The 14,903-nt window shown below is 45.3% G+C and overlaps 1 protein-coding gene across 3 annotated transcripts in view; it reads left to right on the forward strand.

The window, feature by feature from the left end:
* C8H1orf21 (chromosome 8 C1orf21 homolog) overlaps nt 1–14,532 on the forward strand; it is a 126,712-nt gene extending 112,180 nt beyond the window's left edge. For all 3 annotated transcript variants that reach the window (XM_074877111.1, XM_074877110.1, XM_074877112.1), the window contains 2 exons: nt 3,953–4,013; nt 13,767–14,532. In XM_074877111.1, coding sequence (XP_074733212.1) covers nt 3,953–4,013; nt 13,767–13,805 — 100 coding nt within the window. In that variant the 3' untranslated portion in view covers nt 13,806–14,532. The remainder of the gene's footprint in view (nt 1–3,952; nt 4,014–13,766) is intronic.
* The last annotated feature ends 371 nt before the right edge of the window (nt 14,533–14,903 follow it).

Raw genomic sequence — 14,903 nt, forward strand, 5'->3', positions numbered from 1 at the left:
AAGTTCCCAGGAAAGTATTTGCTAGCTCTTGGCTTAGGTTAGCAGCTATGCTGCCTGGGATTAGGAATGGTAAACTTCTTCCATTTAAAATGGTCAAGTTGTTTCTTAAAATGAGGGTTCTTTTGTAGCTGAGTTTCTCCATACTTCGCTTGCAGTTCTGTGCTGTACCCTGACTGAGATCAGTCAGCATTACATATGCCATGAAATATTTAACTCCTGTGACAGAGCTGGTTTTTGATATTAGTAACTCATTTCTTATCTAAATAACCATTACATTTTAATCACTAATTGGATTGAAAATAGCAGATTACATGGAGCCATATATTGGGTTCATAACAAAGAAATGACAAAGCTTTGCTGTTGGGTTTTGAACAATAGTGGAAATGCTGCTCTTTATGCTGTGCCTTCGGGGCACTTATTAACTTAAACTTGCTGCATATCAAGTGCATTGTACGTGGTTTCAAGTCTGGAAACTTCAGTAATTTCCTAATGAACTGACAGTATAATTCAGCCTCCTTTCAAAAGGAAAAATTGAGTGCTTCAGATGTAATTGCAAAGAAATTCACAGTGGGGATTTGGAGGTAAAATCACCCTTGAGCAAAGCTGTACTTTATTATTGTGGCTTGGTCCTTCCCAGCAGGGTCAGAGATGTGTTTAAGATGCTCTAGCAGGAGGGTAGTCAACCTGGGCTAAGAAAGGGCTGTTTCTTTTGATGGGTCATCTCTCCTGGTGCATCCAAGGCAGAGTTACTGTGTGGGGTTAGGGGGCTCATCAGACTCTGATTTTTAAAAGTCCCTGCAGAAATCAGAACTGACCTTCATTCACCAAAAAGCTGAAAGACATTGCATTGGCAGGGGTGAATGTGGCTATCCTCCAAAAGTAAGGAACCTTCTCAGGGGTTACAAAATGTAACATTAGGTTGTTGGGTAAAATCTCCACTGTTTGCCCAAGCCTCTGCTGTTTCCCCAACCTACCACTGGATTTCTGTTTACAAAAGTGGCTCCATACATTTGAGTTGCTAATTGCCAAGTCAGCAAATATCTGTTACCATGTGCAATTTTTTTTAAGGTTTATCATCTGAAAACCATGACAATTCTGACTGCAAGGAGGATTAGATGCATCTTGTAGGACCGTTCTTGTAGAACAGGTGTTGTTTCAAAACAAAACGTGGATTATGTGCCAAATCATAAGGTCATTTACAGTGGAAGGAGTTTTAATATGTGAACTATAAAAGTAAGATTGTGAAGGCTCTTCCCATTTGTAGGAGGATTTAGATTTTTACATCTAGAGCCCTGGACTCTAAAACCAGTGTATATAGACAGCCAGAAGCAGATTTATGGCGATCTTTGACAGAGGCCAAGGGGTTGGTCCTTGCTCTTTACACTGAGTCCTGGTACCTGCCATAACTTCATGGGGTTTCATCCCTGCACTCTGCCCCAACCTCTGACACTTGCTCAGTTTGCTCATCTTCAAAACTGGCTCCGCTGACATCTGCTGTGTGCCCTGCTACAGCTGGGCTCTGTGCCCAACGCCCTGGAACACCTGCAAGCCCAGGCTGGTCCCACCTTGCTGTTCCCTGAGTACACCCAGCAGACTGTTCACTTCACTAATTCTGCAGCACCCAGAGGCTGAGGGGTTAGCGATATGGTTTTGCATTAGTGAAGAGGGCTGAAAAATACACTTATTTGTTGTCTGCAAAACGCTGCTGGTGGCACAAGACAACAGGCCCTTCCCCAGGGGGGACCTGCAAGCTAAAATACAGGAAGGTCAGTCACAAAGGGAAGGACGAGGAGACAAAGATGAGGATGCGTGGCAGACGGTATCTGGGGTGTGTCTGCTTTATTTATGTTAGGGGTGGTAAGAGCATCCTTCCTGAAATAACGACATCCCTCTGGGAAGGTGAAGCTGGAGCATCCTCTGGACCCACAGCAGGGAGGAGCACCTGGGCCCATGGGGGACTGGAGAAAAGCACCAGGGACTCAATGTGGGACAAAAAAAAAGATGCAAAAATTGAAGGATGGGAGACTGGTCCCAGTGTCAACAGTGAGGCCAAATGGTTAGAAGGACACACAGCTCTTGGAGATTTTCTCCAACACTAAAGGTTGATTCAGCTTGCTGAATTCCCACCCCAGTCCCCTCTTCCTCGGCATGATCCTTTCAGCTGTAATGAGTTAATACTTCTCCCAAGTGCCCAACAACACACTGCACTTCCCTACAAAGCTCAGCATTCATACTTCACTTGCTATCAGGATGAATGTATACAATGATTTGCTTATGCTGGACATAAATGAAGGCTTAGTTCAGAAGAGAAGGTCTCAGAAGTGGCATTAAAACCTAAAGCTGGTAATTCGGGAGAGGGAACAATTCACCTTTGAGTGGCTGTTGGAGTTTCTGTCCCCAGCTGTCTGCCTGTCCCTCAGGTTCCCACCTCCACCTGAGATGGGCAAAAGATGTTTGTTTGGGGCAGCCAATCCTGTCACCTTCATAATCAGGTGTCTTAGAGAGGGGCTTTAAGGCAGTACAGCCCTTTCTGGGTAGGTAAGCACTAGAAAGATATTCTTGCCTTTGCAACATCATAGATCCAGTTTCTGATAAAATGAGATGATACTGTAGGGATTCACCCCAACCATAATTTATAAGGAAACTAAATAAAGGGGGGGGAAAAAATGAAGTATTTTGTTGCCGTATACATGAAAAGTCCCACAGGAGGCCCTAAAGCCCTTGCAGGCCATGATCTTCAGAAGTTTGGCTGGGCAGTAAAATTGCCCTGCAATTTAGAGATGCAAAACACACCCAAATGCTGACACAGTGTGTATTTTGAGGATCTGTGTAAGTTTGTAAAATCCATGGCAGGGTAGGGAACTGCAGGAGTTAATGAACAGCTGGAAGAGTCAGAAAACCACCAAGTCTTGGCAGACTTCTGGGGTATCCCTCCAGAAGAAAAAGCTTTCACCAAATAGAAAAGTGGAATTCATTTCCCCTTTAAGAAGCACATCAGAAGGCACGAGAATGCATTTTTAGATGTTTCATGGCAGGCCAATGAAACATATTTTGCCAAAACATGGGATCTTTATCCCCAGTATCAATGTAGACTGGGGAATGAATGAATTGAAAGAGCTCTGCGGAGAAGGACTTGGAAGTACTGGTGGCTGACAAATTGGACATGAGCCGGCAATGTGCTCTCTCAGCCCAGAAAGCCAAGCATGTCCTGGGTGCATCACCAGCAGCGTGGGCAGCAGGTCCAGGGAGGGGATGCTCTCCCTCTGCTCCACTCTCCTGAGACCCCACCTGGAGCACTGTGTCCAGCTCTGGGGTCCCCAGCACCAGACACGGACCTGTTAGAGCAGATCTGGAGGAGGCCACGAAAATGGTCCAGGGGCTGGAACAGCTCTGGTGTGGAAAAGGGCTGAGAGAGTTGGGGTTGTGCAGCCTGGAGAGGAGAAGGCTCTGGGGAGACCTTATTGTGGCCTTTCAATATATAAAGGGGACTTATAAGAAAGATGGAGAGAGACTTTTTACCAAGGCCTGTAGTAAGAGAACAAGAGACAACAATTTTAAACTGAAAGAGGGTAGATTTAGATTCGCCATTAAAAAAAAATGGTTTATGATGAGAGTGGTCAGACACTGGAGCAGGCTGCCCAGAGGAGTTGTGGATGTCCCATCATTGGAAGTGTTGAAGGTCAGGTTGGACAGGGCTTTGAGCAACCTGATCTAATGAAGGATGTCCCTGCCCATGGCATGGACACACAGAACTAAATGCAGTAATTTTTATGTGGGCAAATTAAAAAAAAAAAAAATATAAATTGTCATTGTAGACAAAAGTGTAAAGTGCTTTATTTTTCACAGTAGTGAAAGCTTACAGCTGGGTCCCTCAGCAACCCTGAACTGCAGTGTCAGTGTTGTAAAATGGAAGAAATCCTGTTGGTACTGATACTCTTCCTTTGCCTTTCAGCATGCACATCTCTGAAAGCCAACAAGAATTCTTCAGAATGCTTGATGAAAAAATTGAAAAGGTAAGACACAATATATGTCTACATACTACATACTGCACTGAATAAAATACTGATGGTGGAGATGTTTTGAAGAAGAGGGTGAACAGTTCTTTGCACATCTCATGGTCTCGATAGCAGCTTTCATGTGTTTCACAAGTCTTTTAAATGAGAATCCCAGCTTCTTTGTGAGATAGTAGCAAATAGTTGTTCCACAACATGGATGAGAAACTGAGACTTAAGGAATTAAATGGGCTATTTGGATCAAGTCTAGATCTCAGTCTTTGCTTATATCTTAAGCTGATGTTCGCTCACTAATATACTCTTTACACTTTAAAGTGGTGTATCTTATTTAATACTTGATATTAAATATTTGCTTCCCCAATTGCAACAAATAATTTGTACTCCCAAGTTCAGGCTGGGCATTAGGAAGCATTTCTTTACTGAGAGGGTGGTCAGACCCTGGAACAGGCTTCCCAGAGAGGTGGTCGATGCCCCAAGGCTGTCAGTGTTTGAGAGGCATTTGGACAATGCCCTTAACAACGTGCTGTAACTTTTGGTCAGCCCTGAAGTGGTCAGGCAGTCGGACTAGATGATCGTTGGAGGTCCCTTACAACTGAATTCCATTCCATTCCATTCCATTCCATTCCATTCCATTCCATTCTATTCTATTCTATTCTATTCTATTCTATTCTATTCTATTCTATTCTATTCTATTCTATTCTATTCTATTCTATTCTATTCTATTCTATTCTATTGTTGTAGTGCTGCGTTGCAGAGTAGGAGGGAAATTTTTACTTGGATGACTGAATTTCTGCCATTTTTGCCAACACTCCTGGTCTTAGGAGTTGGAATGCTACAGCAGGTGAATCACTTACTTGTCCCAAGTAACAAATTTGTTGCTCTACTCTAAAAAAAAAAAAAAAATTAAATGATGAAAGCAAAAAATTAGATAAAGGAGGAAGAGTAGAAGTGAGGATGAGTTTGTAGATTCCTAAGAAGAATATTTCTATACCATTATTTCACAGGACTGATTTTACTTAACCCATATTCATTTAAAAGTAGAATTTCTACATATCCATAATATAGCTACGTCTCCTTTGAGTAACTGCATTCACCCTATAAATATTTAGATACTTTTCCTGGACATCATCACCTTCCATAATGTCAAACACAGAATCTCCAGTGAAATGGATTTTCCAAAGGTCTTTCTTATCTACGTACCAGACCATCTGATAGCTGTATCTAATTATGAATTGAGGTTTTTGTATTCGAGATTTGTTTCAGAGCAGTAATACCATTTGTTCACCAGCTGCCACATTGAGATGCAGTTGACCATGTCTCCTTGCTGTTTGCACCATGCTCTCAGATGCTTGCAGGTGTTCTCCAGGGCTCTTGTACTAATTTATCTTCTAGATCAGGAGATTGCCTATTTAGAGGAAATACACAGTGTTATCTGTCAAAGAAAGACGGCTCCCATGCATTTCAAGCTGCTGACAGTTGATGGGATTGGCAGGAGTTAATGCGCAGCTGAACATGGGATTTGCTTTCTCTGGGGACCTCCTGTGCCTGAGGAAAGTCTTCCTAAGAGAAGTTTTGCGTTTTTTAATTAATCTTTGCCCGCATTGCATTGTTTTTCTAGGTATCTGCCACAGGTGCCAGAAAGATTGGAAAATATGAGGGGTTTTGTTTGATCCCTAAATAGCATTTTGAGTCCCTTCTCCAGGGAAATGGAGGACAGCAGTCAAATAATTTGTAGATTTATACCACTGAGCAGCTCACCAGTTACAGCTGAAATAGTCTGCTGAAGTGGGGGGGCATTGCCTGTGGTTGATGAGGTCCAAAACCATGTAATGTTCACGTGGTAACCATGGCCATGAGTAGCGTTGGATTTGCAATGGAGGCACACAAGTGATGTTGACTCCGTGGGCTATGTCCACAGAAACTCTCCACTCAGAAGCCAAACATCCCTCAACTTGCACTGAAATCTCAAGGGGTGTTAGGTCACCTATTACAAATGAGTAACAACAACTCTAATGCGTGTGCTGTGAGTTAGAGAGGAAAATTAAATGGGCGTTTTGGACTCAGCAAAACGATTAAACGGACAGGAAGGTCAGCTAAAATAAAATTTCTGCAATCAAAGTGTAAAATGGAAAGAACACAGGGTGATGTTTTAGCAACTCGAAATATGAAGTATTATGAATCCTGGAGATCAAATAAAGCCTTAATGAAATGGTCTGGAGAATTTCTCTGAAAGTCTAGCCCCTCTCAGTACCCAGCACGCGCCCGCGTTCCTGGCTGCCCGTACAAAGCTGAACTGCCTTCTGCAAATGCCACCCAAAGGTAAAAACCAGAATGTCAACCCCAACGCGTGGAGCTTCTGGCGACCAGAATTCAGTGTCAAAACACTGTGAGGAATTCAGAGGGAGACATCTGTTCCTATCTCTGCATGAGTGTCTGTCCCTGCACGGAGAGCTAGAGCTGAACTCGCAATGCATGGAACTGCGTGTGATTATGGTAATTCAATTCATACGGTTTGTTGGAAGGAAGAAATACTGAAATGAAGGCTTGGCACTGAATGCTGAGGTAGGACTGACTGAGAATGTAAAAGTCAGCCTCGCACGTAGGGTTAGATGTTGGTTCTGCTAGAGTCAACCCAGTCATTGCAGAGGCACCAGAATTTGAGCTAAAAAAAAAAAAAAAAGAAACAAACAAAGCCTGATGAGAAGCCAGAGATATAAAGTTATGTGGGAGGTTGGGAGTAACTGGGTAGAGTTAAGCAGTCAACAACACAGGAAACATACATATGTCATATGTATATGACAGACCACGGAGCGCTTCTTGTGGTGGTGTTTGTGTGGCGTGCAGCCAGACAGATAGGAACCAGACAATTAAAAGGTTCAACAAATCTCAGCACAGCTGTGGGATGATTTTCAGATGACGGGATGCTGGTGTAGTGGCAGAGGGCAAGCACAGCTTCAGCGCAACACCAAGGCTGGATGGGCACCACACTGGGAGGAAAGAGGGAAAGGACACACTAAGTCACCTGTGAGCATGAGGCCCGAGAGTTGTGGTGAAAGCTGGCTCCGAACTGCTCCCAACATCTGCCAGCAGCTGCAGCGAGTCCTCTTGGGGTTTCAGCTCACTGAAGTTACTGTGAGTAGGGTCAAGGCTTTGTTTTTGGAGACGAAAGGGCACAGACGTACAAAGACTTTGGGAAGAAAACAGAGTGGAGACAGGCAGCTCACCTGGTGATAGCGTTACCATTGTTTTTCGAAAATTGAGCTTGCTTGAAATCACATAAATATATTCCAGTAGAGGATGAGCAACAGGTAATAGCAGCAATTAAGCTCGAGGAGAGACACCCCCCCCAGAATAAATTAGGAAGACGTGAGTCAGAGGTGCAAGTGATTTGCTTGACCTGAGAAATGAAAGCAGAACGACGGCTTCAGAAACCCAAGAAGCAAGTGGAGAGCGACCGACACATCCCTCCTAAAACAAACGCAGCAGCTGCTGGATGAATCCAAGATCTGCTGCATGATGCCCAGAAGAGGAGAAATGGGCCCCACTAGCTGCAGCCGGGATGGGGAAAGTCACTGCACTCATCACCATGTGATAAATCTGGTTTTGAAATACTGTCTCAGATTAAGAAGATAGAAATGTGTCCCACTAACAGAGTCCCTGTCTGCATGATACCTGGTGTTTTCCGCTGGCTGCAGTGAGAAACTATAGCAAAAGTAGGCCGTTTGTATTGGTATTCAAGCAAATAAATTAGTTACCTATGTTCTCTTTCTAATAGTGCAACGACTAATTTAGTTAGATACTGTATATGGATTCACAAAGAGTTGCCATGTCTCCCCTAAAATTTCTCCAGCCTTTTTTTATTTTTTTTCTCCCCTATATCTCAACTTTATTTGGACCCTGATTGTGCAGGACCACAAGCAAACTCCACCACTATGAAGAAATCCCATTAATTGAACAGGATGGCTCAGAGCAGAGTTAAGCCTGGGCACAGTCTTTGCAGCCTGAAGTCTACCAACTTGAGGGGGCCTTGTCCCACCAAGGCTTCCATGAAAATATGAAATAAAAGCAAAATTAAAAGCTGTGACGTATAAAATGTTGAATGTGGAAAATTTACCCCATTTAGCACTTGCTAGTGAAAACATTGTGATGATGGCTATCATGGAGATTGGTCTGAAAAATGGCTGTGTTCTCTGAATCCTACTTATGAAGCAGTAAAACAATCATCAGAAATTATCTCCTTTAAGTATATATTATTACTGTAGGCTGTGGCACAGTGTGTAGGCAGCTGTCTCACTGCAGGAAAAAATACCAAGTCTGAGGTGTAACTGAACAGTTGACAAGCAATTTCTAGGATTATATCTGGGGATTGTACCCCCAGAAGAGAAGCATCTCTGGCTTTGTGGTTTAAAAAAAAAAATCCAACAATTTGGATTTCATGCTCATAAGCTCACGCTCATGGAAAAAAATGAGATTTAAAAATGACGTAGCACGTGAAGGTGTCTTGCTATGAACTCTCATGTGGCTGGTGGATACCCCGAGCCTGAGGCATCATGTTTCTGCTGCCGCAGGGGATGTCGCTTTGGGTTGAGAGATAACTTGAGCACCGGTGCCAGTGTCAGGGTGGGTTTGCAGGGGTTTCTCCACCGATCCACACACCTGACAGCCGGGAGACGAGTTGCAGACTATGGGTTTGTTGTTGGAGGCCATGGGAGAGATGCCCAGCAGCAGCTCACTCCATCTCCTCGTTAGTAAAACTGGGCATGAACACGGGGGGAAGGCACAATGCAGCTCCTTGTATCATAAAGAGTGCTGTTAGAAATAGGGGGGGTGCTAACCGAAACGTATGCAAGGGCAGAATTATTAGGCTAAAACTCATTAGCGAAGTGGATTGCTCTTAATGACTCTCTTGGTTTTTCCCTAACTAAATAAGAAACAGACAAAAATTAGCACAGTATACAATTATGTAGTGCCGCCTCCTGGCATTTTCTTCCCATCCTTTCTGCGAGCGCTGTAAACAAAACCAGATTGATGAAGAGCGTTCCCACCGCAGAGCCGGGCTAACGTTTCCCAGCAGCGGCCATCTCCTCTGAAAGGGGCCACTGTGTCCCGCCAGCTCTTTCAGCCCCCGCAGAAGAAAGGGCTGCTTGGTGCAGCTCATTTCCCTCTGCCGGGCCGACCACCCTCCTCTTCCTCCTCTCCTCGCCAGGGCCGAGGCGCGAGGGTGCTGGTGCCAAGCTACAGAGCCGGGGCGGAAGGAGCGTCTCCTGAGCTGCCTCCTCTGCCTCGGCGAGGCCGCCAGCCCCACAAAAGGCTATTGAGCTGGGAAGGCTTCTGCAGTCGGGCGGCAGGGGGTTTTGTTTGTTGGCCTGTCACCCACAACAATGGGGAAAAGGGCTTTTTCTGTGATATTTTTTTTTCTCTAAAAGGATATCATCAGCGTGATGTGTGCCCTGGGAGGGGCAGCAGCATGGTAGCGCTTTCTAGATGCAGCGAGGGGAGAGAGCAGGGGAGTGAGCCCTTCTGGTTTGGGTAAAAGCAGCAGGAAAGGAGCATAAGGCTTTTTTTTTTTTTTTTTTTTAATTACCTTAAATTCACACACCTTTGTTAAGGCATTTCTGGGACAATCTACAAAAGTTGAAAGTTGGATTTTGAAACCGTGGGGTAGGAAGATGGGATATCTCGGGGAATTACCTGGACTTGGATGCATGTGTTCCTGTTCTCATCTTCCCTGGTGTAGTTCATTTACACTCTCAGTTATTAAAACTTAATAACCCGTGCTATTAAAGGATGGCCCATACATTTCTTTTAGTAGCCACATGCTCTGTGCCTGGGGCTCCTCTGGATGCAGGAGCCTGCTCCCCTGGGCAGCAGGGAACAGGGTTTGGCTGGCAATCCTGCACCCTCATTTTCCAGCCATGATGCTGCTCTATTTGGGGAGGTTGTCACCTTCTCTGCTTTCTTCTTTTCTTCCCTGACACACATCCGCTCCCCAAAAACACCCCATCACTCCAGTCTGCACTCAGATACTACCGGAGCTCCTCTGCTCACGTTGTGGAGCTCATCTTCTGGCTGCTACTTCACATGGCCAGTATTTCAGTGTGGTTTCTTCAGAAGACCTTATGAGCTCTGCAGGCTGTTAGCTCACCGTTTTGAGTGAGGTTTTGTCCAGCCCCACTGGGATAATTCCCCATCTCAAGCCCAGCGGGCCTCTTGCTGATTGAAGGTGCGGTCACTCAAGGTATTGTCTCCTCCGGCATCTATCAGACATCCTCTGAAACAACCAAGGGGTCAAAAATTGACATTTTTAAGTGTTTTACTGGATGCCACAGTGCTTAGCAGGACCAAAGCAACCTTAGTTCTCTACCAGCGGGGGCATGGAGACCTCTCCAGCCTTTCTGCCTGAGAAGCACCAAGGAGAAACTTGGTGTATTGGATACGGTGCAGCAGGGAAGGCAGCTTTATTCTTTCTCTGATCTTCCTGAGGAACACTGACCTTGTTATTACTGATAAAAATTCAATTAGGGAAGAAGCTTTAGACAAAAGCTTTTGTCTTAAAAAAAAAAAAAAGGAATTGTAATTTTTTTTGGCCTCCCTGTAGCATGGTTTCTCCCCCTCCTACTCTTTTTAGGAGGATAAATACCCATTGCTGTGTAGTTTCTCAAGGAGACCTCACTTACCACAAGCCCTCCTTCAAGAAGATGCTAAAGCACCTGCTTAACTTTCTGCTCATGAGATGCTCCAGTGCTTAAACGCTGTTTCCTTTGTGCTTAAAGACTAGTATGTGCTTAACCCTGCTGAACTGGGCCAGGATGCTTCAGACCTTGCTGGGCTGAGCCCCACACGCTTTGTGTCATGCTGGGATTAAATGCTGGGCATGTGTTGGTGTGGGTCTTTGCAGCGTAGCCGGGGCAGTGGGTGTAGGACAGCCGGGATGGGTGCAGGAGTATGTGCAAAGTGGGGTGTTTGCCGTCACAGCTGATTCCCACCTCTGAGAAAATAAACTTAAACCTGCCGGAGTGGGGTGGTTCTGCAGGTTGTATCACATCCCACCACTGAGAGGGTGCATGTGGCCCTTCCTCCTCCCGAGGAAACAAAAGCAATGTCCTCTTAACTCGCCGTAAAACCCAAGTGAAAGCAGCATCACTAATTCTGCGTGCAGACTGCCAGCCCCCCGTGCCTTCGCGCCGATGTTATTCTCGGTGTGTAACAGATGCATCCCTTCCCCTACATTGCGGCGTGCTCCTGTGTACAGCTCTGTGGTGGAGAGGGGCAGGGGACATGGAGACTTCAGCCAGCCACGAGCAGCTGTGGGAACCTTTTTGGCCCCCCTGCTCCCTCACTGCGTCCTCCCCCTTCCTGCCAGCTGGCATGTCGGTGGGGGCTGCCCCTGCTGAAGCAAGCGCCGAGGCGAACCCCTCTTTCAAGCACATCCCTGCAAAAAAATACAGCAGCTTCGGGCTGCAGCAGGGCTCCCCGCTGTGCTGGCAGGCGTTACCGCAGTGTGGGCATCGCGTTAGCTGGTCGGGTTGGGGTTGCAGGTCCGTGCCGGGCTCGGCGGGTGGAAGAGCTGCGTGTCACGCTGCAGGATGGTGTGGGAGGTGTTTCTGGTGTTTCAGGCAGTTTTCACCCTCCTCACTGTTCCGGCTGTGCCACCGCTGCCCACACGCACTTGCGGGAAGGAGCGGGCTGGCGGGAAGCTCAGGATGGTGGCAGCTCCCTGCCTGGTGGCAACCCAGGTCCATGGCTTTGAAGGCCACTTCTGACACACCGACGTGTCTCCATCCCCGCCGGCATGAAAATGGAAATAAAGTGTCTGGCGGCAGCAGTCCGGCTCTCAGGTGGTGGGCGAGAGGCAGCACTTCCCCGCTGTGACAAGGACTTCTTCAGCACGTTGCTTTATAAGCGGTTTCTTGGCATCCTTTTGAGTGGTAATGCACCTTGTTGCTGCAGAATGAACCCAGGAGCAGAAGAATGACAGGAGGAATGGGAGGGAAAAAATGCAAGACAGCTTTCTTCCATGTTTCGCGTCTGTCTGAGCCTTTAATAGCACTGATGGCCACCAGTGCAAAGCACAGGGGCAATGATAGGCCACGGGGCTCCCTCTTGAGCAGGAGGCCAGGAAACCAGGTAAGTGAATCTCCTGGAAAAGCCCCGGGTCTCAGTCATCATTCACTACTGGTGGCTGCCACAGCTCTCAAGCATGTTGGACAAAGCCTTCATCACCACCAGCTTAGCCTCCTTGGGTTTGTCCAAATGCATTGTGGTCCCTGGCCTGGAGAAAACCCATGGATTTGGGCTTCGCTGCAAAGTGTTTCGGCATTTCTTCTTTCTGATTCAAAGCTTTTACTTTAAAAAATGTAATTTTTTTTCTTTCTTTCTGGGTCAGTGATTGCTGAATTGAAATTAGGGCTGATTAGTCTCTTGGGGGGGGGGTTTTGACATACTAAGGAAGCCCTTTTACTAATAGTCTTGGGCCACAGAAGGTTGCTAAAGCACCACACATTCCCAGGTGTGGACCCTCCAGCAAAGCGAGCTCTGCAATCCCAGCATCGTCAGTGGGATTTTAATTGCAGAGACATTTTGGAGCCTTCGTTCCCAACATGTACCCCAGCTGTGCATCCCAAATAAACTGATCGCTGCACCGAGAATCATCTCTCCCTTTTTAAAAATTTTTTTCTTTCCCCTTCCCCTTGCCTCTTTCCAGTGACCGGTTTTGATTTGTGGGGCAACTAGATACCCCACCTTGAGTGAGTAGATATTCATCCGTTTTATCACTGCTGAGTTGGTCTCTTCTGCTTACAGGGTGTTGTTGAGCTTCTACACTTTATTGCAGGTCTGAGATTCTTGTGTTTGTTCTCTTCTTCTTCTTCTTTGCCAGCCCTTTGCTCATCTGCTGGGATTTTCCACGCAAGTGCTCGGGTGATACACCTGGCATGGAGGTTGAGATTTTTGGTACTACATTTGAGGCACTTGTTTTACACAGGATATCTTGGGTAGCTTTTGTGTTGACAAGCTCAGCTCCAGCTGTTCCTGTGCGGAGAAACGAGGACAGTAGGTCCTGTCAGGTCCTCTTCTTGCTGCTTTGCAACGAACAACTAGTGAGGGATGGGGCTGCTTCTCCAGACCTTCCCGAGGGTAATTCCTAGATAGATGCTGCTGCAAGTCTTGTGTTTGGGATGGGACAGAAGGCGTAACGTGACTGGTCTGTAAGAAACCCCTGTTTTGTGAAGCATAGCCTGTTTTCCCCACTGTGCAAGTGTAATTCCAATACAAATAGTACCTTTTGCTCCTATGTTAAACTCTTGCTGAGGTTATCAGATGAGGTATTCTTGTCCCCAGCAGCTGACTGGCGTTGCTCATAGGATTATGTGCTTCATTGCTTTTGCCTCGGAGATTATGTTTTCACAATGGCTCTGTAGGGTTGTGTCCATCACGGTGTATCTTTACATAAAACAGTTTTGTACATCAGTTTATTGGACTCCCCCTGGAATTCAGTATAGGGGATGAAATTTATGAGTTTAGTAGTGACAGAAGGGGAAGGGTCTCCTAGCCTGGTTTTGTGCAAATCTTACAGAAATGTTTGGTGGAGTTGGGAGAACGCCGTTCCCTATTTTTAAGGTTTCTACCCAGCTCTGAACTTAAATATCCTAAGTTTAGAGAACTGATATGCATTATTAAGAAGGGCTCCCTTGATTTACGTTATTTCTGTCTTCAAGTAGTTACTTACAAGCTGTCTGGCTTTTTTCCTTACAGGGTCGTGATTACTGTTCAGAAGAGGAAGATGTCACATAGTGCCAATTCTGCCGCTCGCACCAGGAATACTACTGTGTAAATAGATTACAACCCAGTCGAGACCTTTTGGAAGTCTTCTAGAGCGAACAGCACTACATAACAGAAGAAGATCATTTCCACATTATATGCTCCATTCAGTTACAGTGTTTCTTAATGAACAGATGAGGAATATTGCTAAGAACTCGTAAGGAACTGTTTTTGTTGCTGCTAGTTAAAACTTGTTGCAACTTCTCACTTTTTTCTGTGTCCAGATACGCAGCAAATCCTTAAAGTTAATCCAAAAGACGTTGTTGATTTTATTGAGGCTTCTGGCCTGTTTTCTATCAGATGAGGTAGTGTTATACAAAGCTTCCATAAGTGAACATTCAAGCATCTAAGAAACACCCTTAAGCTGTCTGTCAGTCCGCGTTCGGGCCGGAGTGCTTATTAATGCTGGTGATTTCAAGCTTTGGAGATGGGATGTTTTTGCCATGGCAAGCCTTGTTTCTCTGCTGGGAAGAAGCTGAGAAACTATTATCCATTAAAAGCATGTTATCACTGAAATACTGGAAGTGATGCAGGAGCAGGAATTTGTATTTTAAGAGGAAAAAGAGTTTCATTTAATAGGTATCTTAATCAAGGACTAAGCTTGCAGTATTGGCTTTGCTGAGCACGAATGGGAGTGTGATCACAATCATTTTGAATCTCTTTTTTTCTAAGAAAATAAACATTTTACTGTTTTTATGTATTCTTGTCTTTTACCATTCCTACAATACAATGTTTTAAGAGTCTGGGGACAAGGAAGGCAAAACCAGCCCTCTGTGTTGATCTAGTCTGTGGATCTAATCTCTTAAAGCAGCTCTGTGCCAACTGGGGGTATCTGTTGCGTGTCCTGTAGAGTTTATTTTTCCATATTATAGGGAGAGGATATTACCTTCTCAAAAGCAGATGTAATATTTTTAACAAATGCTGTCATGAGTAAAAAAAAAAAAAAAAAGGAAAAAAAAATACACCTTTTGTATTTATTATTTCAAAGGAGATTGTTACCTGTGCTGATTTTTCTTCCTGCTTTGACACCGTATGAGGGCCAGGTTTGCACTACATCCTATGGGGAAACTT

This window comes from Strix uralensis, chromosome 8 (assembly GCF_047716275.1).
Source record: "Strix uralensis isolate ZFMK-TIS-50842 chromosome 8, bStrUra1, whole genome shotgun sequence".
Lineage (NCBI taxonomy): Eukaryota > Metazoa > Chordata > Aves > Strigiformes > Strigidae > Strix > Strix uralensis.